The sequence below is a fragment of the Neophocaena asiaeorientalis genome, unplaced genomic scaffold (genome assembly GCF_003031525.2).
Source record: "Neophocaena asiaeorientalis asiaeorientalis breed wild unplaced genomic scaffold, Neophocaena_asiaeorientalis_V1.1 scaffold591, whole genome shotgun sequence".
Taxonomy (NCBI): domain Eukaryota; kingdom Metazoa; phylum Chordata; class Mammalia; order Artiodactyla; family Phocoenidae; genus Neophocaena; species Neophocaena asiaeorientalis.
In genome coordinates this window covers 1935750-1962154 of record NW_020173494.1, presented here as the reverse complement: position 1 = coordinate 1962154, position 26405 = coordinate 1935750, and the positions used below count along the sequence as shown (strand labels likewise).

The window sequence follows — 26405 nt, the reverse complement described above, 5'->3', positions numbered from 1 at the left end:
TTTTACTAAACATTTACTGTTCTCAGTCCAAACCACCTTCCTGGGAGCAAATCTTTTCTTAAAGAAAAATGTCAGGCTAGGGTCAGATAATAATTGTCTTTCCTTTTCTAAGCAGCATTAATATCTGTGATGTCATATGTTGTAGTCTGGAAAATGTGGTATTGATGTTGAACTATGATTTTAAATGATATAATTACATATTATAGAATTTACTATTTTAGAAACAAGGTAAATCACTGTGGCAGTTCTTAGGTGGAGTGCTATAGTTAGCCATCTGATTAGTCATGGGATTATGAAGAACTATAAAATTTAAATTGTAGTGAAATGTGTTCTGGAGTCATTCATTAAATTTTTAAAAAGTGCTGATTCAGTCAGTACCACATTAGAAAAGAGTAGAAAGTGCAGCTTTAGAATGGTTTCCTTAAACAGTTTGCTTGCAATCACTTTCTTCATAGAGTTCTTTGAGAAAATTTTAAAAGTTGCAACCCAGAAGGAAATTTTATGTATAGTATCAGGGAGTTCACATATTCTCCAAATCCTTTACTTGGACCCCAAGTTAAATACTCATATTGTAGGTTTTAGGTCTATAACTTGTCTATGAATATAATCTGCTAAATCAGTCATGGTCTCTGGTTCTTGGGCCTCAGTATTGTCATAAGCAAAACAGAATAGTTTGCTTCCTAGCACTTGTTTCTGTTTGACTTTCTTACATATTCATTTCAACAAATATTTTGAGACTCTACTGAGAATAAATTACTGTGCTAAATGCTAAAGGTATTAAGATGGAGAAGATGGAGTCCTTGGATGTAAAGAGTATATAGGCTTATGGGGAGATAATAGAGATATACAAACAATCCTGAACAAAGAACAGAACTTGGTAAATACCAAAAGGGCAGAACATATTTATTGCTTTGAGAGCTCAGGGTGATCAAAGATTAGAAAAGAGGGATCAGAAAAATCTTTATGGAAACAGCATTAGTATCGTTATTAGTTGAACTAGCTCTACTTCTAATCCTGCATAAACCAGCTGCTAACTAACTAGATATGTTTAAAATAAGGAAGTTGGGAGAGAGATTTTCATTGGCCCCTTTAAATATAATCTTGATACTGTGGATAATTCGATATCATCCTTGAAGGAGGGAAATGATTTCATTCACTTAGCAAATGTTTGTATGACCACTTTATGCCAGGCACTCCTGTAGGCCCTGGAAATACATCAGTGAATGAAACAGATAAAATTACCTACCCTCATAAAACTTACATTTTAGATGGGATGATAAAAAAAGATAAGTAAATATACAGCATGTCAGATGATAAATAATAAAGAGAAAAAATAAAGCAGGGAAGGTGGAGTAGAGCATGGGAGGAGTTGCACTTGAAAGTATAGCTAGGAAAATTCACTGCTGTGCCTCTCCCGTTGTGGAGCACAGGCTCCGGACGCGCAGGCTCAGTGGCCATGGCTCACGGGCGCAGCGGCTCCGCGGCATGTGGGATCTTCCCCGACCGGGGCACGAACCCGTGTTCTCTGCATCGGCAGGCGGACCCCCAACCACTGCGCCGCCAGGGAAGCCCTGAAGGTGACATTTAAATGACAACATGAAGGCAGTCTGTGAATGAGGTATGCAGACCAATGCAAAGATTCTAGGTCCAGGGAAATAGCAAATGCCAAGTCCTTGAGACTGGGGCATGCCTGAGGTATTTACATTCCAAGAAGTCTGTTTGGCTCGGAGTAAAGGAGTAAATGGAGGATGAAGTCAGAGGGTGGTGGTGGTGGGTGGATGGTGGTTAGATCAAGCAGGGTCTTATATGATGTTTTAAGGACCTATGCTTTTAGTCTAAGTGGTATGTGATATAGAAGGACAGTGGGTGGATTTGAACAGAATAGTGATGTTGTTAGACTTTCCTTTTAAAGAATCATTCTGGCTACTGTCTTGAGAAGACTGAAGAAGGACAAGGGCAGAAACTGTAAAGCCACTTAGGAGGCTGTTGCAATAATCTAGGTGAGAGATGACAACTTAGACCAAAATGGTAGCAGTGGAAATGGTAAGTAATTGGTGTTTTGAAGGTAGAGTCAACAGGAGTTGTTGCGAGGGTTAGAAAGAGGGAGACAGAGTGAAGGAAGGAAGGAGGTTAAGGATGGTACAGAGTGCTTGGCTTGAGCACCTAAAAGAACAGAATTACCCATTTGCTGTGATGGGTAAAACTGTGGAGAAAAAGATTTGGGGGGAGAAAAGTTTGATTTTGGACAAGGTAAATGTGAGATATGCAATAGGTGTCTAAGTGGAGAGATTGCTGAATGTATGAGTCTAGAGTTCAAGGGAGATGTATGGGCTAAAGATTTAAGTTTGGGGATTATGTCTAGATGGTGTTTAAAGAAATCAGACCAGATGGCTTCACCAAGGGAATAAGGGTAAATAGGCAAAGGTCCCAGGACAGATATTTGGGGCACTACAACGTTTAGCTGGTTGAGCTGGTGAAGATCATCCCAAATAGAGGCATAGAAGGTACTAACTTTGGAGAACAGCAAAAATTATAGTGCAGTGTTGGAATTTGAGTTTTACCCCTGTTTGATGTCTTTGTAGCCTTATCCCTTTTCATAGTACTTAGAATTTACAAGCATTCTCTGTATTTCAGCATCCAGAAAATTTCAGCCCCAAGACTGCAGGGCCTTGGTTTATTATTTCCTAGGACTCATCCTGAACCATTAACAACGATTTTTGTTGAAGCTTCCCAACCACCTCCTCAATTTAGTCGTAGCTCTGGGCATGCAGTGCAGAATAATGACACCTCCCTGGTGAACCCTGCATCCCTCCCAGTTTTTCAGGACTATCCAAACCAGAGAAAAATTATAATTATAAAAAGCATAGAGTTTCCACTTCTTTTCCAGTTCTATAATTTGTTTTATCTATTTTATATTACTACATCTAAGTTACCTACTAATAAGTTTTCTTAAAATCTTTTTAAAAATTCAAGAGCTCATCTTGGTTCTTAGGTACCCTTTGTAGTCCATCAGCTAGGTGTATTAATTTCAATGTCTGTTTCAGTTAGGCTTCTTTCAGCTCTAAGTATCAGAAAGCCCAGTTCAAACAGCTTCACACAATAAGGAAATTTATAGGTTAACGTAAAGTTGAAGTCCAGAAGCACAGTAGGCTTAAGAATTAGTTGGTCAGTACCTTAATGAAGACACCAAGGATTCAGATTCTTTCTATTGTTCCACTCTGCACTTCTTAATGCTGGCTTTATACCAAGCAGGATTCTCTTTGTAGTTGTCTTATGGTTGCCAGGAAGGAACCATATGTTCTACAAATAAGAAACAATCTGGCCTCCTCTTATCAGAAAGGACAAACTTAAGCAGAAGCTGCCAGAAAACTTCTTTTCACATCTCATTGGCACAGTTTCTCTTCACGTCTCAATCAGTTTCTGGCAGTGAGATAGACCCATCTTTGAGCTGAAGTCAGTTCTCCAGGTTGCCGCCACTTAGAGTCGAATGGCATTGGAATGGATGTTGGAGCAGTCACAGTGTCTGCTTTGGTTGTGTCCTAGTGCTCTGAGATTTTTTAATCCATTCTTTTTCTGTTGTACTCCTATAATGAGTCAAAATATGCTAAGTCATCTTTATGGGTATAATTGCCCGTGTTCAGAGCGTTCTATCACATAAAGCAATACGGCAATATTAAGCATTTCTCTTTAAAAAGAGGAAAAAAGAGTAGTGAAAAGACTGAAGATAGTTGGCAAATTTGAATCCGTATCTCCTTGTAACCCATAATATTTAAACTCTTTTACCTCTACATAATTGATTTAGTTACCATTTACATAGAGACTTTAGTGATTTGATTTGTATCTCCTTTCTCTCTTCAAAAGTCGCCTGGAGCATTGTGTTAAAGTAGAAAGTGAACTGGGTTATGATTAAGGTTCTGTTTAATTCTAGCTTCACAACTTTCCAGTTATGTGATTATGGACAAATCACTTCATCTCTCAGACCTTCAACTGCCTTCTCTATAAGCTGAGATAATAGTACCTATCCTCTCACCAAGTTATTCTTATGGGAGTTAAATAAAGTGTGATTTTCAATTCAAGGAATTGAAAAGTATAGAGTAGCATACAATTTTAAAGGTCTTAATTATTACATTAATGAAAAAGAGTTAAGGGGAGGAGAACTAAATAACAGGAGATTCTGGTCCTAAAAAGTAAATAATTGATCTTAGATTCTGCGTATTCAGGACGTATCAGTAGATGATAAGGGATGTGTGTAGGTTTTTTCACATTAGATGCTTAGTGAATAAAATAGGTTTATCATAGAACAGCTCTTTGGATACTTGATTCTAGCTAGTGTATCCTACCAGCTACTTTTCAGGTAAGTATTCCCCAGAATTTGTTTACTTCAAATTTTTGCTGTGGTTTTTTTATTGGCTAAAGATGTTTTTGAAGATAACAACTATGGAGTAAATTGTAAACTAAAGTGCTTTATGTGGCTTCGAGGGTATGATGGATACATTTATTTATTCCAGTTATCGACTGTTTTCTCATATGCACTTGTTGTCTTCCTTTTTGGAACATTATTCTTTATAAGAACCCTGAGGTTTCACACAGAAATGTAGGTGGAGTTTTGCTGTTATTACTAAACTGAGAACTCTAAAAAGCAAAACTTTGTATTTAGAGTTGAATGAAGTTAAGATGATGATAAGGAATTTGACTTTTAAAATACTATTTATTTATCATGTCTTAGGTTAATGTACATAATGAACCTGAATGTGTTAATAAACTATAGAGTATTAAACAGTTTCTCTTTGTATCTTATTACTATTGGTGAAACAGCATTCGTGCTTCTTCAATTGATATCATTCAACTTTTGTTTTGAGGTAGTTGCTGTTATCATATTAAATTTGGGGCAGTACCCTTTTCTAAATGAGAAGACCAGCCTTACAGTATGTCTTCTTTTACATGGGAGATAATGTGTATTGGCTTACACACATAAGAAGGGAACTAACAAATGTTGACTTTGTTACTATGCACAAGCATACCAAGTAAATAACATTTATGTCTCCCAATTTTGTGGATGTGTTTTAGAATTGGTATTATTTTGTCCTGAAATTTATGGTAGAATTCACCAGTGAAGCCAGTTGGGCCTAGATTTCCTTTATGGGAAGATTTTAAACTATAATTTCAAATTCTTTAATAGATAAAGCATTATTTACTTATCTTTTTCTTCCTAAGTGAGCTTTGGTAGTTTGTCTTCAAGGAATTTGTCTATTTCATTTGAGTTATTAAATTTATTGACATAAAGTTGTTTATGACAGTCCCTTCCTTTTATGTCTCTGATTTCTCGCTCTCATTTCTGATATTGATATTTTGTCCTGCCTGCCCACACCCCACCCACTCCTCCCCAGCTGGAGGTTTATCAATTTTACTGATCTTAAGGAACCAGCATTTGGTTTCACTGACTTTTTTTTTAATTTAATTTAATTAATTTTTTTATACAGCAGGTTCTTATTAGTCATCCATTTTATACACATCAGTGTATACATGTCAATCCCAATCTCCCAATTCATCACACCACCACCCCCAAGCCCCTGCCACTTTCCCCCCTTGGTGTCCATATGTTTTTTCTCTGCTTCTTTGTCTCAATTTCTGCCCTACAAACCGGTTCATCTCTACCATTTTCTGTTGGGTGCATATATATTTATAATTGTTACATCTTCTTCTTGGATTGATCCCTTGATCATTATGTAGTGTCCTTCCTTGTCTCTTGTAACATTCTTTATTTTAAAGTCTATTTTATCTGATATGAGTATTGCTACTCCAGCTTTCTTTTGATTTCCATTTGCATGGAATATCTTTTTCCATCCCCTTTCAGTCTGTGTGTGTCCCTAGCTTTGAAGTGGGTCTCTTATAGACAGCATATATATGGGTCTTGTTTTTGTATCCATTCAGCAAGCCTGTGTCTTTTGGTTGGAGCATTTAATCTATTCAAGTTTAAGGTAATTATTGATATATACATTCCTATTACCATCTATTTAATTGTTTGGGGGTTTGTTTTTGTAGGTCCTTTTCTTCTCTTGTGTTTCCCACTTAGTATTTGTTCCTTTAGCATTTGTTGTAGAGCTGGTTTGGTGGTGCTGAATTCTCTTAGCTTTTGCTTGTCTGTAAAGCTTTTGATTTCTCCATCGAATCTGAATGAGATCCTTGCTGGGTAGAGTAATCTTGGTTGTAGGTTCTTCCCTTTCATCACTTTAAATATATCATGCCACTCCCTTCTGGTTTGTAGAGTTTCTGCTGAGAAATCAGCTATTAACCTTATGGGAGTTCTCTTGTATATTATTTGTCATTTTTCCCTTGCTGCTTTCAATAATTTTTCTTTGTCTTTAATTTTTTCCAATTTGATTACTATGTGTCTGGTGTGTTTCTCCTTGGGTTTATCCTGTATGGCACTCTCTGTGCTTCCTGGACTTGGGTGGCTATTTCCTTTCCCATGTTAGGGAAGTTTTTGACTATAATCTCTTCAAATATTTTCTTGGGTCCTTTCTCTCTCTCTTCTCCTTCTAGGACCCCTATAATGCAAATGTTATTGCGTTTAATGTTGTCCCAGAGGTCTCTTAGGACGTCTTCATTTCTTTTCATTCTTTTTTCTTTATTCTGTTCCACAGCAGTGAATTTCACCATTCTGTCTTCCAGGTCACTGATCCGTTCTTCTGCCTCAGTTATTCTGCTATTGATCCTTCTAGTGTAGTTTTCATTTCAGTTATTGTATTGTTCATCTCTGTTTGTTTGTTCTTTAATCAATCTAGATCTTTCTTAAGCATTTCTTGCATCTTCTCGTTCTTTGCCTCCATTCTTTTTCCGAGGTCCTGGATCATCTTCACTATCATTATTCTGAATTCTTTTTCTGGAAGATTGCCTATCTCCACTTCATTTAGTTGTTTTTCTGGGGTTTTATCTTTTTCCTTCATCTGGTACATAGCCCTCTGCCTTTTCATCTTGTCTGTCTTTCTGTGAATGTGGTTTTTGTTCCACAGGCTGCAGGATTGTAGTTCTTCTTGCTTCTGCTGTGTGCCCTCTGGTGGATGAGGCTATCTAAGAGGCTTGTGGAAGTTTCCTGATGGGAGGGACTGGTGGTCTCATTGACTTCTTAAAACTTTTTATAAATAGACTTTATTTTTTTAGAGCTTTTTTAGTTTTAAGTTCACAGCAAAGTTGAATGTATAGAGTTCCCATATACATACCTCCTGCTCCCACACATGCACAGCTTCCCCCACTACCAGCACTCCTCACCAGAGTGCTCTGTTACAATCAATGAAACTACATAATGTGACACATCATGATAAAACTACAGTGGCATATCATTATCACTCATAGTCCATAGTTTACAGTAGGGTTCACTCTTGGTGTTGTACATTCTGTGGGTTTAGACAAATGTTTAATGACATGTACTTACCATCGTACAGAGTAGCTTCACTGCCTTAAAAATCCTGTGCTCTGCCTATTCATCTCTCCCTCCCCCCTAAGCCCTGACAACCACTGATCTTTACTGTCTTCATAGTTTTGCCTTTTCCACAATGTCGTAGAGCTGGAATCACGATATGTAGCCTTTGCACTTTGGCTTCCTTTACTTAGTAATAGGCATTTAAGGTTCCTCCATGTCTTTTCATAGCTTGATAGCTCATTTCTTTTTAGTGATGGATAATATTCCATTGTATGGGTGTACCACAGCTTATCCATTCACCTACTGAAGGACATCTTGGTTGCTTTCAAGTTTTGACAATTAATGGATAAGGCTGTTATAAACATCTATGTGCAGGTTTTTGTATAGACAAATTTTCAACTCATTTGGGTCGATACCAGGTAGCGTGATTGCTGGATTACGTGGTAAGAATATGTTTAATTTTATAAAGAAACTGCCAAACTGTCTTCTCGAATGTCTTTACCATTTTGCATTTTACTGATCTCGAAGGACTAGCTTTGGGTCCTAATGACTTTTTTCTATTTTCTAGTTTGTTGTCCTTATGTATGTATTTTTCCTCCTCCCCTCCCCCCACTCTTTTCTTTTTTCCTCTCTTTTTTTCTTCTGCTTACTTTTCTTACAGAAAAGGAGGGAACACTTTACTTACTTCTTAGGTTTAATTTGTTTTCCTCTTTCTAATTTCTGAAGGTAGAAGTTAGGTCATTGATTTCAGACTTTTTCTTCTTTATCTAAGATTTAGAAGTGTATTATTTAGTTTCCAGATGTTTGGGGATTTTTTAGATGTTGTTCTTATTTTAATTTCTAATTTAATTCCATTGTGGTCAGAGAATATACTTTGTAGGACTTGAAATCTTTAAAATGTATTGAGAATGGTTTTATGGCTCAGAATATAGTCTATCTTGAGTAATAGTTCGTTGTATAGTTGAAAAGAATGTGTATTCTGCTGTTGTTGGGTGAAATGTTCTATAAATGTCAGATAGATCAAGTTGGTTGGTAGTATTATTCAAGTCTGCTATATCCTTACTAATTTTCTGTTCTGTCAGTTATTGAGAGAGGAATGTTGAAATCTCTGACAATAATTGTGGATTTGTCTATTCTTCCTTGCAATTCTGTCAGTTTTTGCTTTATGTGTTTTGAAACTGTTATTAGTTTCAGATTCTTTTATCCACTTGATGAATTGATTCCTTTATCATGAAATGACCCTATTTATGCTTAGTAATGGACTTTGCTGTGAAATATGCTTTATCAGATATTAATATAATTACCCTGCTCTCTTTTATTTTAAAAACAAATTTTTTTTGATGTGAACTATTTTTAAAGTCTTTATTGAATTTGTTACAATATTGCTTCTGTTTTGGTTTTTTGGCTGCGAGGCATGTGAGATCTTTGCTCCCTGACCAGGGATCGAACCCACACCCCCTGTATTGGAAGGCGAAGTCTTAACCACTCAACTGCCTGGGAAGTCCCACTCTGCTCTCTTTTGATTAGTATTAGCCTAAAGGATTAGTTACAATCCTTTAATTTTAACCTTTTTATATTTAAGGTGGGTTTCTTGTAGACAGCATTTTATCCAATCCGACAATCTCTCCCTTTCAAACAGGAGTTAAGACCACTTACATTTAATGTGATTACTGATGTGATTGGGCTTATGTCTGCTATATTGCTATTTGTTTTCTATTTGTCCCATCTGTTCTTTGCATTTTTTTCTCTTTTCCTGCCTTCTTTTGGATTGAGTACATTTTGGTATTCCATTTTACCTCCATTATTGCCTTATTGACTATTCCTTTTTTTCTTTTCTTTCTTTTTTTAGTGATTGCTGTAGGGTTATAATATGCATCTTTAATTCATCGTAGTGTTCCCACAAATAATATTATACCACTTCATGTGTAATGTGTGAGTTTAAGCACAGTATATTTTCATTTCCCTTATCCCATCCTTTGTCCAAATGTTGTCATACATTTTACTTCTGTATGTTACAAACTCATCATAGATTATTATTATTTTTACTTTAAATAGTTTTCTATTAAAAGCCTTTAAAAATAAGAAAATGTACATTATTCCACAAATTTTCTCATTTAAGTGTTCTTCATTCTTTTGTATAGATTCACATTTTTGTCTAGTATCATTTTTCTTCTGCAAAAATTCTTCCACAACATTTTTTATTGTGTAGGTCTGCTGGTGACACATTCTCTCAGCTTTTATTTGTCTGAAAAAGTATTTCATCAACATTTCAGAAAGATGTTTTTGCTAGGTACTGAATTTTAGCATGTCAAGAGTCTCCAGGACTGCATTCAGATTTGGTCGTTCACTAGGAGGACTCTCAGGACTGAGCATATAGTTGTACTCAAGATTTATTACAGCGAAAGGATGCAAAGCCAAATTAGCAAAGGAAAAAAAGTGCATGGTTAAAGTCTGGAGGAAACAAAGCTTCCAGGAGAGTTCTCCCAATAGAGTCACAAGGAACATGTTTAATTCCTCCAGCAATGAATTGTGACAGCACTTGTGAAATGTTGTCTAACAGGGAAACTCATTAGAGACTCAGTGCCCAAGGTTTTTATTGAGGACTAGTCACACAGGCATCCTCTCCCTTGCAAGTACCAAAATTCCACACTCCAGAAGCAAAACTGGTATTTAGCATAAATCATATTGTTATTGTTTGCACAAATACTTTAGGCACAGAAAACGACCCTTATTATTTAGAGAATGTTAGGAATCTTCCCGAAATCCCAGTTCACGGCCACCAGCCAGGGGCTAACCTTGCAGGCAGTCTTGAGACTGCTATGTTGACTCTTTTCTGCATCCTAGGTTGCCTTTCTGTTGTTTGTTTGTTTGCACTTTAAAGATTTTATTTTGTTGTCTTCTGGCTTGCAGACCTTCTGGGGGAAATCTGTGATGATTCTTATCTTTATTCCGTATGTGAAGTACCTTTTTTCCTCTGACTGCTTTTAAGATTTCTCTTTATCACTGTTTTCAGTAATTTGTTTATGATGTACCTTACCTGCATGTATGAATGTGTGTTTGTGTTTATCCTGCTTTGGATTCCTTGAACTTCTTGGAAATGTGAGTTTGTGGTTTTCACAAATTGAAAATTTCTCAGCCATTATTTTTTCCAGCACTGCCCCACCTCTTTTGTTTTCATGCTTCAGTTAAACATGTTAGATTGCTTACTGTCACACAGGTTACTGAGACTGTTCATTTGGGGGAAGGGGACATCTTTTTTTACCCTTTATTTACTCTTTTGAATAGTTTTTTTTCCTGAGTCTTTGGGTTTACTAATCTTTTGCAGTAGCTAATCTGCTATAAATCCTATTCAGTGATATTTTTATTTCAGGTAGTGTATTTTTCATCTCTAGAAGTTCCATTTAATTCATTTTTTAATATGGTTCCTTGTCTCATTATGTTCAAGTTTTCTGTTATGTCACTGAGCAAACATTTATTATAGCTGTTTTAACATCTTCATTTTCTAATTTGATCATCTCTTTCATTTCTGGTTCTGTTAATGTTGACTGTTTTTCTAGTTCCTGGGTCACATTTCATTACTTATTCATAGGTCTAATAATTTTTGATTGTATGCTCATGATTGTGAATTTTGTGGTGTTTGCTGGATTTTGTTGTATTATCTTTAAAGAATGTTGGATTTTTTTCTGGTAAACTGCTTAGTTACTGGCAGGTAAATTTGATCCTTTTGTGGTTTATTTTTAAGAGTTTTAGGGCAAACCTATAGTAGTCTTTAGGGCTAATTTAACCTCACTTCTAAGGCATGGCCCTTCTGGGGTCACTGTAGGCTTCTGTATTCAGCAAGATTTTTCTGCTTTGGATAGTGGGAACTTTAACAGTTCCTGGCCTTTTGTGAGCTCTGACAATTGTTTATCTTATAGTCTCCTGGTACAGTTGTCCCTTGGTACTTGTGTGGGATTGGTTTCTTGACCCCCCACCAATGCCAATACCACGGATGCTCAAGTTCCTTGTATAAAATAGCATAGAGTTTGCATATAACCTATGCATATCTTCCCATATACTTTAAATCATCTCGAGATTACTTATAATACCTAATACAATATAAATAGTAGTAAATACAATAGAAATGCTATGTACATAGTTACCAGTGCAGGAAATTCAAGTTTTGCTTTTTGGAACTTTCTAGAATTTTTTCCCCCACGTATTTTTGATCTGCAGTTCATTGAATTCATGGATGCAGGACCCACAGATACAGAGGGCCAACGGTAATTTTCTTTCCCTAGAGGTTGATTTTGATTTTGCCCTGCTTCTTGGGGTTTCATTCTCCATGTGCGAGAGTTGTTTTGAATCTCTTTCTTTGTGTAGATCTCTCCTCTCAGCTATTCTGCCCTCCCCAGTTCTACTCACCCAAACTCTGATATGTGTCTTTTCAACTCAGAAAGGTTAGTGAGTCCTTCTCTGAACTGTTGTCTGGAAATTACCTCTAGGCATAAAGCTGGAGGGCTGTCTCATTTATTGCACTTTTAGGGCAGTAATCTGGGATCACAGTATTGTGCTACCTTTGTTCAGCATCAGAAAATAGTTGTTTCCTATATTTTTTCTAATTTTTAGTTGTTTACACAGAAGGGTAATTCCAGACCCTCTTTGTTCTTCGCATTCAAAGTGGAAATCTCCCTATAAGCACTAAACTTCCATTTTCACTATAAACTTCCTTTTTCTAAGGCAACTTTATTTCAGAATATATGCAAAAATGTCAAGCCTCTCTTGAAAAAGAAATGTCAAGCCTATTCTTTTCTTAACTGTGTCCAGAAGATAGCCATGATGAATGTGATCAGGATCTTAGACTTCAAATTCTGCTCAGGTTCTTGCTGTAGCCATAAAATCTGGTATGCCTTTAAGGAATATATATATCTCATAGTGGATCAGGGCTCTAAATCTGGTGAGGCAAGTGGGGCATTTAGGGTACAAAATTTAAGGAGGTGCTCACTCTCAGGTGCCAGTCCTGCACTTGCACAGCCTTTGGAGTCAATGCCTCCTTAAATTCTTTTCTTCTACGTACTACCTTGCTTGCCTCACTTTATTTTAGGCTTTGCAGGGTATATTCTAGACAAAGATCATTTTCATTACCTAGGACATTGGTTCCAAATCACTATTAACTCTAGATCATGTATTTCCTTTAGCATAGGTTTAAGTCTTTTTTTTTTTTTTTACCTTCATAGTTAAATTACTTAACTTCTCTCCAACCACTTATTTTCTTAAAGGAACTGTAATAAAATCTGATGTAACATGTCAGTCCCTTGGTATAGGCTGAGAAATGGAAGAAAGAAAAGAGTATCTGAGGTGGCAAATACTGTTCCACAGAGCCAAACCATGTGTACTGAAGCCTTATCTATTTTTAGGTTAGTCTGTCCTGGACCTAGAAATGAATGGCTCTCCCCACCTGGGCTAGATTCTATTAATTCCATGTGTGCTATTACCCACTGGGCTTGCACCCTTATTTGCAGTTTGAGAGTCCCAAGTAAGGCTGACTTGGCTTCAGAAATGAATCTTGATTTCTACTAGGAGAAATTTTAATATGGGTCAGAGACACAGTTATGCTCTGATGATGAGAAAATTGAAGCTTTTGATCTCACATGGAACATACTCTTTTTGAGTTCTTTTGACTCTTGACCCACAGTTGGATTGCTTTAGGGTGCAGCTGGAATGAAAAAGAAATTCCTCTCTCTTCATCTTAGAATATTAGAGAAGACCAGGAAGAAATACAGATGAAATGAGTCATGGAGCCATTTGTTTATCTGAAACTGAGCTAAGCCTTGGAGAGAAGTGCAGAAAACATTCATTCTTATATTTTCAGTCCAGATTTCCAGGGTTATTCAGATAGGAATCTAGTGTGAGTTCTAGTGGTAATAAGTGATTTTACCTGGAATGCTTCTGTTAGATGTCTTCCTCTGTCTGGGTGCAGTGGTATTAGGCATCTGTTTGACAGTTCAGAGGTTCTAAAACATTGATCTTGTATGCAGAGAATAAACATTAATCTCATGTTACTACTGCTTTGGATCCTAAATTTTCTTTACTTGATTTTTTTTTTTGACTTCTTGGGCTTTTTTTCCCTTTTTTTTTCTCTAAGAATATTAGCACATTTGTACCATCTTCAAAGCATTTTTATAATAGATTGGAATGTAAAAATCCCCAATGTTGAAGGAAGATGCTTTTACAGTCAAGTCTTTGTAGACTTATGCAGTGATACCTTTCTTTAATCACTGAGTGAGATAATAGGTCATTATGATAGAAAACAGTGGACTTAGGTTTGAAAGAACTCAGTGATAGTCAAGGTTGAACCACTTACTTACAGCTTTTTGACCTTAAGCAAGTCAGTTAATCTCTTCGAGACTGAAAATTTTTTCCATCTGTAAAGTGTAAGTATGTGGGAGGTAGGGGAGGTTGTGATAATATCTGTCTGCTTATTGTACTTGTCAGTATGAAGATCATAAATAAAGATGTGAAAGCACTTTGGAAAATGTGTAAAACACTATGAATAAAAATGTAAAACTATATTTATAAAAATTCTTTATCTCAGTTCAATTAAGTCCTCTTCTTTGAGAGACTGTGTAAATATAGTTTCATCTAAATAGTTTATTTCTTTTATCACTGATAGTTTAGAAAAAGGAAAATGAAGATGTAGGTTAAAAAATGGATGGAAATATATGATGGTGTCTTAGGCAAATGTTATAAGTTACCTATGAGAAAATTTATAAAATCTCCTTAAAAGGTTTTTGGTTTTTCTGGTACTAATAAAATTTGATTGAAATTTTTACTTATCCTCTTTTCTAGTCCCATGTTTTGTAAATCCTTAACAGTTAGATTCTGTGGAATGTTGCGTGTGGATTTTCCAACTTTGGATTATCTATGGAAAGTTATTTTTTAAATCAGTCTAATTGTTCCTTTTGTCTAGGATGATTCTGGACTACTCTTTCCTTCCTAATTAATATGTAGTGAGGGCAATTCAAACTAATTTAATATAACCCCAGTGTGAGTATAATTAGAGAGTTAAATTCTGTCAGAATGTAATCACAATCAACGTAATATTTTGGTACCTTTGAAATTATTCAAATTACTCCCCTGTATTAGAATGGATCAGCGAGAGAATCGCCTTGGTTGGTTGTCTTTCATTAAACAAATACGAATACAGTGCCTATTATTGCCAGATACTGTTCTACAACACTATCCAACAGTAAACAAAATAGACAGAAATTCCTGCCCTTATAGAGCTTACATTCTAGTGAAGGGAGACAGATAATAGCAGATTAAATACGTAGTATGTCAGATAGCAATAAGTACTGTAGAGAAAAATAAAGCAGGGGTGGGGAATAGGGAGTGTTGGGAGGCTTGGGGATCAGAGGAGCACAGGCCATAGAAAGATGATAACATTTGACCCTAGGCCTGAAGGAGCAATCTATACAGATGAATATCTCAAGGAGGAGCATTCCTGTTTTGAGGTGAAGCAAGTGTGTGGCCCTAAGTGTGTGCCTAGTGTGCTCATGGGCCAAGGAGGAGGCCAGTGTGACTAAAGTGGAGTGAGCTTAGGGGAGAGTAATAGATGAAGTCAGAGGGGTAATGGCATCTAGTTAATGGAACTTTATGAGAACTTTGCCTTTTAATCTGAAAAGGGAAGCCATTGGAGACTTTTGAGCAGAGTGATCACATAGCCTGTCTTATTTTTTTTTTTTTTTAAAGATTACCATTGGTGGGCAAGTGGGGGTTTGAGGCAGAAATAGATCATTTAGGAGACTAAATGTGAGCTTGGTAGCAGTGGAGATGGTAATAAATGGTTGGATTCTATATTAAAAGTAAAGCCAACAGGTGTTGCTGACAGATGAGAGATAAGAGGGAGAAGGAGAGAGGAAATAGGGCTAACAGATGATTTTTGGTCTGAGCGACTAGCAGCTTAGAGTTGTCATTCGCTAAGATGGGAAAGACTGGGAGAGGAGCAGGTTTGTGGGTGGGGTTGTGGTGAGGTTAATTGGGAGTTTGGTTTTGAAAAGAAATGTTAACAAATGTCCAAGTAAAAAATGTTGAGTAGGTAGTTGGTTGTACTAGAGGACAATTATGGCGCGAGGAACTATTTATCTATCTATAAATAATTTTGGGAGTCATCAGTTTGTAGGTGGTATTTAAAGACCTCAGACTGGAGGAGACCACACAGGGAGTAGGTGTAAATGGAAGTACTTTCTGCACCCAGTTTCATACTGTGGCTTTTTCCCCACACCAAGCAATTCTTGGACACCAGCTGAGGGTCCTACAGTTCAGCTGAGGTTTTACTGTCTATCTGGAGACAGCATCAGATTCCGCAGGTTAAGGGCTCAGTTCTACACTGAGCCTTGCTCCCACTTTAGATGCCAGTCGCAAGCCCAGGTAGTCACCTGTGTTTCTGACCCACCAGCTATAGATCAGGGGTTCCAACACCCTCCTCCTTGGGTTTGGTTAATTTGCTAGAGTGGCTCTCACAGAATTCAGAGAAACATTTCACTTACTAGATGACTGGTTTATTACAAAAGGAGAGAACTCAGGAAGAGCCAGATGGAAGTGATGCATAGAGCAAGGTACAGGGAAAGGGCACGGAGCTTCCATGTCCCCTCAGAGCATGCCAGTTTCCCCAAATCTCCACATGTTCACCAATCCGGAAGCTCTCTGAAACACTTCCTGTTGGGTTTTTATAGAGGCTTCATTACATAGGCACAATCGATTAAATTATTGATAGCTGGCGATTGGTTCAACCTCCAGTGCCTCTTCCCTCCCTGGAGGTCAGGGGATAGAACTGAAAATTCTAACCACATGGTTTGTTCTCCTGGCAACTAGCCCCCATCTTTAGTGCTTTCCAAGTCACTTTACCTCATTAACATAACAAAAGACACCTTTTATAGCTCTCCATCTGTTAGGAAATTCCAAAATTCCAAGAGTTTTAGGAATTGTGTGTCAGAAACAGGGACCAATACCAAATAAAAATATATATAATATTATTATAAGTCAGAGTATCACAGAAGAGACAGGAGGTCCAAGGACTGAGATCTAGAACACTCTATATTTAGAGGGTAGAGAAATGAGGAATCAGCCAAAGAAAATGAATGAGAAAGATGAACACCAGGAGAATGCTGTGTTCTGGGAGCCGTGTATTTCAAGGCAGGAGTTATTGTTTGTGTCAGCTGCTGGTCATAGGTAAAGTAAGAGGAAGACTGAGAATCGATCATTGTATTTAGCAATGTGGAAGTCAGTTGGTGACTTTAATAAGGGTGAGTTTGGCAGATAGGTAGAGGAAAAAAGCCTGGTTGTTGTGGATACATGAGAAAATGGGAGGAGATGTGGACACGGTGAGTACTGACAACACTTCTGAGTTTTATTATAAAGGGGGAGCTATGCATACATGGCATGTAGAGTTAAGGGAGGGGCTTTTTTGTTTGTTTAAAATATGGGATGGGAATGATCCAGTAGAGAGGGGATATTTGACAGTGCAGTAGAGAGAAGAGATAATTGCTGGAGCAATTTCCTTGAATAGGTGGGAGAGAATCGGGATCTAGTATACGGGTAGAAGGGTTGGCCCTGGTCAGATCCTATGTTGGAGTGTGGACCAGTTCATTCATAATCAGTGATAGAATTCCATAATAAAATGATGATCTGTAATCTAGTGTAGGTTAGGAGTCTACTATACTGATATAACTAAAATTATACTATACACAGTGCTAGAGACCTCTTTGACTCTTATGCTACCTGTAAATGTTTGTACACTTTTGAAGTTGGAAGATGAATAATCATCTCTTCCCCTCTATGTTCCAGTCTTACTGGATTACCTATAGTTTCCCAAGCTGACCATTATATTTCCTACTTTTATGCTTATAACTCACATTCCTCTCTTTTAAAGAACTTCAGTGCCTGTGCCCTTCCCGACACAAACCCTTTATGTCCCCACATACCCTCACGTGTGTGCTTCTGTCAAACAGACGAAAACACTTTATTACATTTATTTACATGTCTCTCACCCATTACTAGATTATTGTTACCTTGAACGTACTTATTACTCAACTCTTGGTTTCTTCAGAACAGTGTTTTTATTCATTGCTACATGCCTATCTTAGTTACCTATTGCTGCATAATAAATTACATCAAAACTTAGCACAAAATGACATTTATTATCTCACAGTGGGCCAGGAATGCAGGAATGGCCTAGGTGGGTCTCATACAAGGCAAAAATCAATGTGTTGGCTGAGCTTGCATTATTCTAAAAGCTTGCTGTGGAAGGATCCACTTCCCAGCTCACTTACATGGTTGTTGGCAGAATTCATTTCCCCGATGGGCTGTTGACCAGAGGCTTCCTGTGGTTCCTTGCCACATGGACATCTCCATAGAGCGTCTCCCTCCAAGCAAGTACACAAGAGGGCAAAAAAGAGTGCCAGTAAAAAAGAATGCTAGCAGGAAGGACATCACAATTTTATAACCTAATCGCAGACATGACATCCCATCACTTTTGCCGTATTCTATTCTTTAGAAGGAAATCACTAGACTGATCCCACACTCAAAGGAATAGGGAATTACACAAGCGTATGAATAACAGGACTCAGGGATCACTGGAGGTGCATCTTAGAAGTCTGCCACTCAGTCCTCAGATCCTGGTACTATAAAATGCTTAATGTGTTGAGTGAATTAACCTTTTCCCAAGCACCCTCATAACAGGTAGCATACATTTGTAAGAGAGCTGGCCAAGGGTGAGAATTCAGTTTGAGACTATCAAACAATAACTTGCTACTCAGGGATTCTTTTATCCCATGTTCCTGGTATCATTAATGATGTGCTTTTATGAAATAAATTAATATTTAGTGAAAAGGTAAAATCATTTTATATTTATGAAACTAGAAATTCTATTTAAGAAAATCAGAATATGTGCAGTATATAATTTAATGGGAATTCAAGAAATAGTCTAATAGCAAGCTACATTTGGAGATAATTCAAGCTTCCCAGTCATTGCCAATGCACATGTCATTTTATGACCTGGATAGACATAATGATATATCAAAATCTGTGGGCTTAAAGAATAGTTAAATTTGAAATCTACTGTAAAATAATCTTTCCTTACAAAAATAAGCTCCTAATAGATTGGAATAAATATCAGATCATGGATTTTGATTTTTTTTTTTGCATAGTTTAAATGTTGAAGCAATTTAATCTTTAGAAGAGAACTAAGGAACCTCATCCGAGACTCATAACATGTTAGATATTAGAAATGAATTTTCCTATCTTAACTTTTTACAGATGAAGAAATGGGTACCCAGTGATGTGCCCAAGTTTGCTGGTAGCAGAGCCAATGCCAGATCCCAGGCCTACTGATTCCATTCAGTGCATTGTACCATGCCACATTGCCAATAATAAATCATACTGGAACCACTTAGGGAATCTTTAAAAATACTTATGCCTGTCCCATCCCCAGACATTTTGAGTTAATTGGTATGAGGTGGAACCTGATCCACCTCATTTTTTAAAAGCTCCAAGTTTGGGAAGTGTTCCATAAGGAATTAGTGTGCTTAAGCACTTGAAACCAGAATGAAATCAATAGTATAGACTTCTGTCCATTCTGATTCCTTAATTATATATTTGGCTAGGTTTTATCTGGGCAGTAAGAGAAGTCTTTACATTGAGAAATAGGGAAGAGTTCTGCTAAACAAAGGCTTTCTTAATAAAGCTGTTTCTTTTCACTCACTAGTATATATTTTGTAAATGAGATAGCCTGTGATAAAATTCTTCTCAATCATGAATAGGAGAACAGTTTTTCGACACTGATCAGGCAAGGAGAAAGTCTTCTGCCATCTGTGTTGTGGCATGCTCTGCTGTTGTTTTAACTAGATAAAATTCTAATTACTGTTAAACAGATTGTTTATGAGGTTGTCTTTAATATTTTAGAGCAAGTGTATAAATATCAAGAGGCAAAGAAGTGGTTCTAGATTTAAAACACAAAAGACTTCCTTTGAAGTAAGTTAGTCAGGATTTGACACACTGCGTAGTTTAATACATTTCTGTGTATGTCCTTCGTATTACATGTTGTAAGGAATGTGAAATTTGCAGTCTGCTTATAATCATTCTGTGGGGCTATCATGCACTCTTTGGTACAATGCTGATCAGACGTAACTAGAAAATACTAATTCATGCTGGATAAATGACATTTGTTTCAAAATATCACTTTTTTTACACAAGATCTTTCATAATGACAGGTATGAGAATATGGAGTAGAAGAGTTAAGAATAGGAGATTGTGATCAGATTGAAACATTTAAGAATTTTAGATCTTTTATTGAAGTTGTGTCAGGGTGATGGCAAGAAGCTGTATATTTGGATTGCTAGAGTAGAGGTTAAAGGAGATATATTAGCTTCTATTGCTACCATAGTGAATCACTACAAATTTAGTGGTTTAAACAACAGAAATGTATTATCTTACAGTTCTGTAGGTCGGTAGGACAACACGGGGATCCCACTGGGCTAAAATCAAGATTTCAGCAGGGCGGTACTCCTTTCTGGAGGCTGTAGGGCAGGTTTCTTTTCCTTGCAGTGGGGGTTTACATGCTAGTTGCCTTGCTGGCTGTCAGATGAGCACCCTTCCCAGCTGCTAGAGACCACCCTCATTCCTCGGCTTGTGGCCTTCCTTTCTCCACTTTCAAATCCAGCAACAGCAGGTCAGGTCTCTTTCACATTTCTACTATCTCCTCCTCTTTCTTCAGTCTCATCTCTCTGACCCACCTTCTGTCTTTCTCTTCAACTTCAAAGGACTCATGTGATTAGATTAGACCCACTTGGATAATTCAGGATAATCTCTCCATCTCAATGTCCTTAACCTTAATCATAACTGGAAGTCCTTTTTGCCAAGTAAGGAAAGTTTGGCTGGGGTTGGGAGAGGAAAGGACAAAGACATCTTTGGAGGACCACTATTCTGCCTGTCAGAAGGGACTAGGTCACTGAAATCAAGGAAGCCAAGTAACAGTATTGACATAGCTGTTGAAAGTCTTCATTTATCAAAAAAATAATTTTTGAATTATTTGTGCTAGGCATCACAATAGGCACTGGGCTTATTGTGGTGAATGGACAAGACATGACACAGTCCCTGCCCTTATGTATATAGCAGTATACTTACAAAAACAAGCAAAACAGATATAGCAGTGTTTTATAAAGGATTCTTCACATATTTCATAGTTACATGAAGTCTTTGAAAGCAGGTACTAGTGTTCTTTGTTTTGGCCCTTTCCTCACCCTACCACTACAATAGTGTTTTACATGCGCAACAGGTATTGTTCACAGAGGCTTTCTTTGTTTTTCGTTTGCATTGTTAGGAACTTGATTTGTCTCTCTTTTCTACTATTTTCTACTCCAAAAGAAGAGGGGAGTTTTGAGTTCAGCAAACCAGACTCAGATGGTAATGTAAGATTTAATCAGATACTTACTGAAGAATTTTTAAAAAGGCATTAAATGTTATCTTGTACTCCATTTTCCTTTTCTTAGTAAAAACACAAAAGTGCTAAAGGCAGCTTTACAAATGTTATCATTGTATTAAGTGGCAAACTTTTGCTTCCGGCCCCCCCTCCCGGTTCAACAGCCAGAAAGTAGTTATTTACCCAGTTTCTTAAAACAACAGCAGTTGCTCTAAACCAGTATTCATCAATAGATAGTGAAGAATTGACAACCCAGAAGCACATTAAAGTAAACTTTTCAATATGGCTTTTTTGTGGATGGATAGACTTTTAAAATAACAAAAAAAGATGTACTATCTGTTATTTACTACTCTTAGAGCTCTCTTCCTCATATACAGTGCCCTGTTATGCTCCCACTATGTGCTGGGTGTCAGTTTACTCTTTATGGAAAACCACAGGATTCTTATCAGTTGTTCAAAGACTTCTGACGACAGTTATTTTTAATTTTTTCAGTGATGGTCAAGGTTACAATTCTGTGTAATATAGTTTCCGGAAGCAGCAGAGTGGAGCTTTAGTAATAGTGACAGGTTGGAGTAAGTGTATATGAGATTTATGGATAATATACCCAGGCAGTAATTTCAAAGGAGACCATCACAGAACTTTTTATCAGAACTATTGGTAAGTAGCTAAATATATTTGTTACACAAGTCTGAGCTACAGAGTGTAAATATCACATGGGGTCTTAGGATACTTTCTAAATTGCAATACACACCAAGCTCTCTATCCAAAATTCCTTCATGATTCTTTGGCAGTTTAACATTATTTATGGATAATTTCTTATCAACATGACTCTCCAAATAAATAGCCTAAATATATTTATATAAGATTTCATTCCTGGTCAAAGAAATTTTGGAGTGGTGGATGGAAAATTCATCTGACTTGCCTATATAAAGATGGCTGTTATATTACATTTGGGTGATATTAACTTGAGTAAAGGAAGATGATAGCTAGTTTTATTTTATTGAGGTGATTTAATGTACTAGATAATGTTGATTTCTGTGGACTTTGTTTTTGATGCCTCAGTGTCTAGGAATGCGTATCCTGTTGGATTTAGTTTATATGTAAAAATTTTTATCAAATAGAAGCTTTTGAAGAAAGCTGGAAATTTAACAGTGAACCGTGCAATAATAAAAATGACTGGGGTTCTCTTGATTATTTTACAAAGAGAGGGAAAAAATCCTCCATGGTTTTCGACATTAAAATATAAGAGTGACTTAAATGCATGCAATGCCATGATAGATGAAATTTACTGGCTTTCTGAAAGCTTTTGACAGGTCCATTGCATCTTTAGAAGTCAAGTTTGAATGATTAAAGTAGCCTTTGTTTAGTACATTGAACATCTACTGAGAAGATTACAGGGAGGAATAAGCATACAGATTTACAGTAGGCATTGTTTTAATGGATGTCAAAACTTAACTGGCTGTACTGAACCATCATAGTGACTGCACACAAATGGCTTCAGTTAGCAAGGGTATGATTCTAGGTGTAAGTCATATATTTTTCCAAATGTGTTTCTGGGGAAAATAAAGCTAAATTCTTAAAGCAGGTCATTTCACTTCTAGTTAAATGTAATATTAGAAAAACAAAGGCCTTAAGGCAAAAACTGTTCCTCATAGAGGTTTTTGTTTTCAATTTGAAATTAGCATGGTTGCAGATTGGCTTTTTTAAAAAATCCCTGTTTCTTTTCAATAAAGTATAACAATGTGAAATTGTTGCTAAATTTACTAGCACAACTGAGAACAATTATATCCTTAAAAACAAGTAATCATTGTTTCATTTAAATACAAGTAGTTGGCTAAATATGATTTTTTAAAATAACACCTAAGATAAACTTAGGAATCAAATAGATAATATGATAAAGATGTTCAAGAGAGGCAGTACCTTTGTACTTAGATTTTTAAAATTCCTGTATTATGTAGGTTTGAATGTTTTGTGCCATCTGTATGTATAATATAATGGAAGTTTATAGTACTACTATATTAGTTGATGTCAGACAAACTTTTGCAGAAGAGTAGAATTAATTCTGAAATATTATGTATCTGATTTATATCCTTGCTTCACTTTGTCCTACTTATTCAAATAAAACAATTTTTTCCCTGATAATAAAGGTGGAAACAAATGATTGACCTTTTCATTTTCAAGAATGCTGTCTATGCAATTGAAGTGGAAGTAATCACATTTTTTCTCTCCCTGGAATTCTCTGAGTATAAATCAGTATTCTTAAAAAAAAACTTTAATGAAAGTTTTTTATGATGCCATTAAGTAAATGTTAGGATTTACTCTTCAATTAGGTGGGATTATGATTGTTAGCTGATTAGACTCCTTTGCAGGTGATGCACTGCCTAGCGTAACTGACGTTTAGGCTCTTGCTTCCCCAGTGATTCTACATGTCAGGACTGAGCCAAGAAATTTGTCACTTGCTATCTTAAAAGTAGCCAAAATAAACAAGAGGATTTTACAGACTATAAAAATCCAAACTAAATATCCTGGAAAAACTTTGATGACTTAAAGTTTCTTTAAGTATCAGAAATTTATGTTTTTAAATAAACATGCAGTAAAATCGACTTTTTCTGTGTACAGTTAATGAATTTTAACATGTGTGTGGATTCATGTAACCACTATCACAGTCAGTATCCAGACACTTCCATTAGTTCGTAAAACTCCCTTGTGCTATCCCTTTGTAGTTGTACCATCCCACACACATTACCCGTGGCAACCACCCTGTCATTTTAGTTTTGTCTTCTGAAAAATAGCTATTAAATGGAATCATACAGAATGTAGCCATTTGAGACTGTTACACATGCATATACTCAGCATAATGCCTTAAGATTTATCTAAGTTGTTTTGTGTAACAGTATTTCCTTCTTTTTCATTGCTGAGTGGTATTCAATTGTGTGGTTGTAGCACAGTTTGTTTATCCATTCATTTATTGAGGACTTTGAGTTGTTTCAAGTTTTCAGCTATTTTGCATAAAGATGTTATAAACATTGGTGTACAGGCTTTTCTGTGAATGTGAGTTTTCATTTCTCTTGGGTAAATATATAGTGGTGGGACTGTTGGATCATATGGTAAGTATATAATTTAACTTTATAAGAAATTGCCAAACTTTTCTAAGGTGGCTGTTCCACTTTGTATTTTCATCAGCAATGTATGATAGTTCTAGTCGTTCTGTCTACTTGTCAGCACTTGGTATGGTCAGTCTTTTTAATTTTAGCCATTCTAATAGGTTTAGAATGATATCTGATAGTAGTTTTAATTTACATTTTCCTAATAGCAAATGATTTTGAATATCCTGCCATGTGCTTTTTTGCTATACACAGATCCTCTTTGGTTCAAGTCTTTTGTCCATTTTTTAAAATAATAGAAACTTTATTTTGGAATAATTTTAGATTTACAGAAAAGTTGCAAAGATAATACAGATAGTTCCTGTATATCTCTCATCCAGCTTCCCATGATAACATTTTACAAAACCAAAACTAAGTGCATTTATCAAAACCAAGAAACCAGCATTGGTACATTAGTCAAATTCTAAACTCATATCTGGCAGATTTTCCACTAGTCTCCTTTTTCTGTTCAGGTTCCAGTCCAGGATTCCACATTGCAACTTTCATGTCTGTTTAGTCTCCTATGGTCTGTGGCAGTTTCTCAGACTTTGTTTTTCATGACCTTGATAGTTTTGAGTACTAGTACTAGGCAGGTATTTTGTAGGATGTCCCTCAATTTGTGTTTGTCTGACTTTTTTCTTATGATTAGACTGAAGTTAAGGGTTTCAGGGTAGAATATCAGAGGTGACAGTGACGTGAAATGCCCTTCCCATCCCATTATATCAGGGAGTACATGACTACATAGAGTTTGCTAGGTTTCTCCACTGTAAAGTTATTATTTTTGCCTTTCCATCTTCTGTTCTTTGGAAGTGAGTCGCTAATTCCAGCCTGCATTCAAGGGGTTGGGGTGATTAAGCTTCACGTTATGGATGGGAGTGTATTTACATGTATTATTAGGAATTCTTCTGTAAGGAAGTTTGTCCTTTCTCTTCCATTCATTCAGTCATTCATTGAATCATTTATTTCAGTATGTGTACTTACTTTATACATTGACTTATAATCCAATACCGTGTTATTTATTTTGTTGCTAAAATTATTCCAGAGTTAACCCTCATGTCTCTTAAACTGTCCCCATCCTTTTTCTTTTTTGAGTACTTTCTTGATTTCTGGTACTGCAAGATGTTCCAGGCTCATCCTGTATTTTCTGTGCCCTGCTCCTAGAATCAGTCATCTCTCTGAGCTCTGGTTTCTTCTACTAGAGAACTCTGTTTAGAGACCGATGTTTGGGTTATGAGTTTACTCCTTGCTGTTGGGTCAGCACTGTTTCTAGGGCTTCTCAGAGGAAAGAGCTAGGAATTATTCATCTGTATACTAATCCATGTATCTGTACATATCTGTAGTTGTTTTTGTATTTATCCATCTGTATTATGTAATAAGCAGTATATATGTTTAAGTTCATAACAATGTCTGTGACTAATCCACTACCACAGGGTTTACTCTAGCCTTCTCCCCTTTGTTTATCTGTAACTTCTCTGACAGTGAGAAACCTGGTTTCAGTCGTCCATTTACTTATTTGTTCGACCCCAGTATACATGTAGAGCAAGTTCAGAATTGTTGATCAGTACCCACATGAGAAATAAATTTACCAACTAGAGTACAGTGTTAATATACAGGTTCTTTTGTAGTTAGCCTTAAAGTTTCCATTCAAAACACTGTTTCCCGAGGTTACTTAACGTCAGCTCATTTTTCCCCTACCTTAGAAGCATTTATGGGAACCGAGGACAAGAGCCCAAATATTATAACCAAGGATGCTCCCATTGCTCTTATTGCTCAGGAAATTCCAAGAGTTTTACCACAGATGAAGACCGAATATATATGAGAAATATATTTTAGTCATCTGAATAACCAAATGTGTATATTTCTTATCAATCACAGTATTGCACATGTGCCTCCACTTTGTAGTCAGCCATTCCCGAATTCCCCAATCCCTGACAATCCCTAATCTCTTTTCACATAGTTTTGCCTTTTCCAGTGTGTCATATGAATGCAGGCATATAATATGTAGCATTTGGATCTGACTTCTTTCAGTTAGCAAAATGCATTAAGATTTATCCATGTCACTGCATGAATCAAATCGTTTATTCATGCAGGGTATTCCATTGTATGGGTGTACCCAGTTGGTTTATCCATTCACCTTGTTGAAATAACTTTCTAGGCCCAAGATGGAGCTGCTCCTGCCCCAGGTGCCACATCAACAAACTGAAACTTCTCAAGTCCTCTATAAGTGCTCCGCTTGACCAGAAAGGGTATATCCAGTCAGCCAATCCCCAAACACCAAGCCAACTCTGGGCCTTCTCACCCCAAACAAACTTGACTTTGTGGCCCAAGCCAGTCAGGTATTTTCTACTTTTCGCTTCCTTGTCTTTATTCATTATCCTATAAAATC

The 26405-nt window shown here is 36.6% G+C and overlaps 1 protein-coding gene across 3 annotated transcripts in view; it reads left to right on the top strand.

Annotated features, from left to right (window-relative positions):
* GLCE (glucuronic acid epimerase) overlaps nucleotides 1–26405 on the top strand; it is a 117898-nt gene that overhangs the window by 31421 nt on the left and 60072 nt on the right. The window contains exon 1 of one of the 3 annotated variants that reach the window (XM_024747533.1): nucleotides 1500–1618. The exons of the other annotated variants lie outside the window; for them this stretch is intronic. Coding sequence (XP_024603301.1) covers nucleotides 1614–1618 — 5 coding nt within the window. The 5' untranslated portion in view covers nucleotides 1500–1613. Of the gene's footprint in view, nucleotides 1–1499; nucleotides 1619–26405 lie in introns of those variants that run through there. 3 annotated transcript variants of the gene reach the window in all.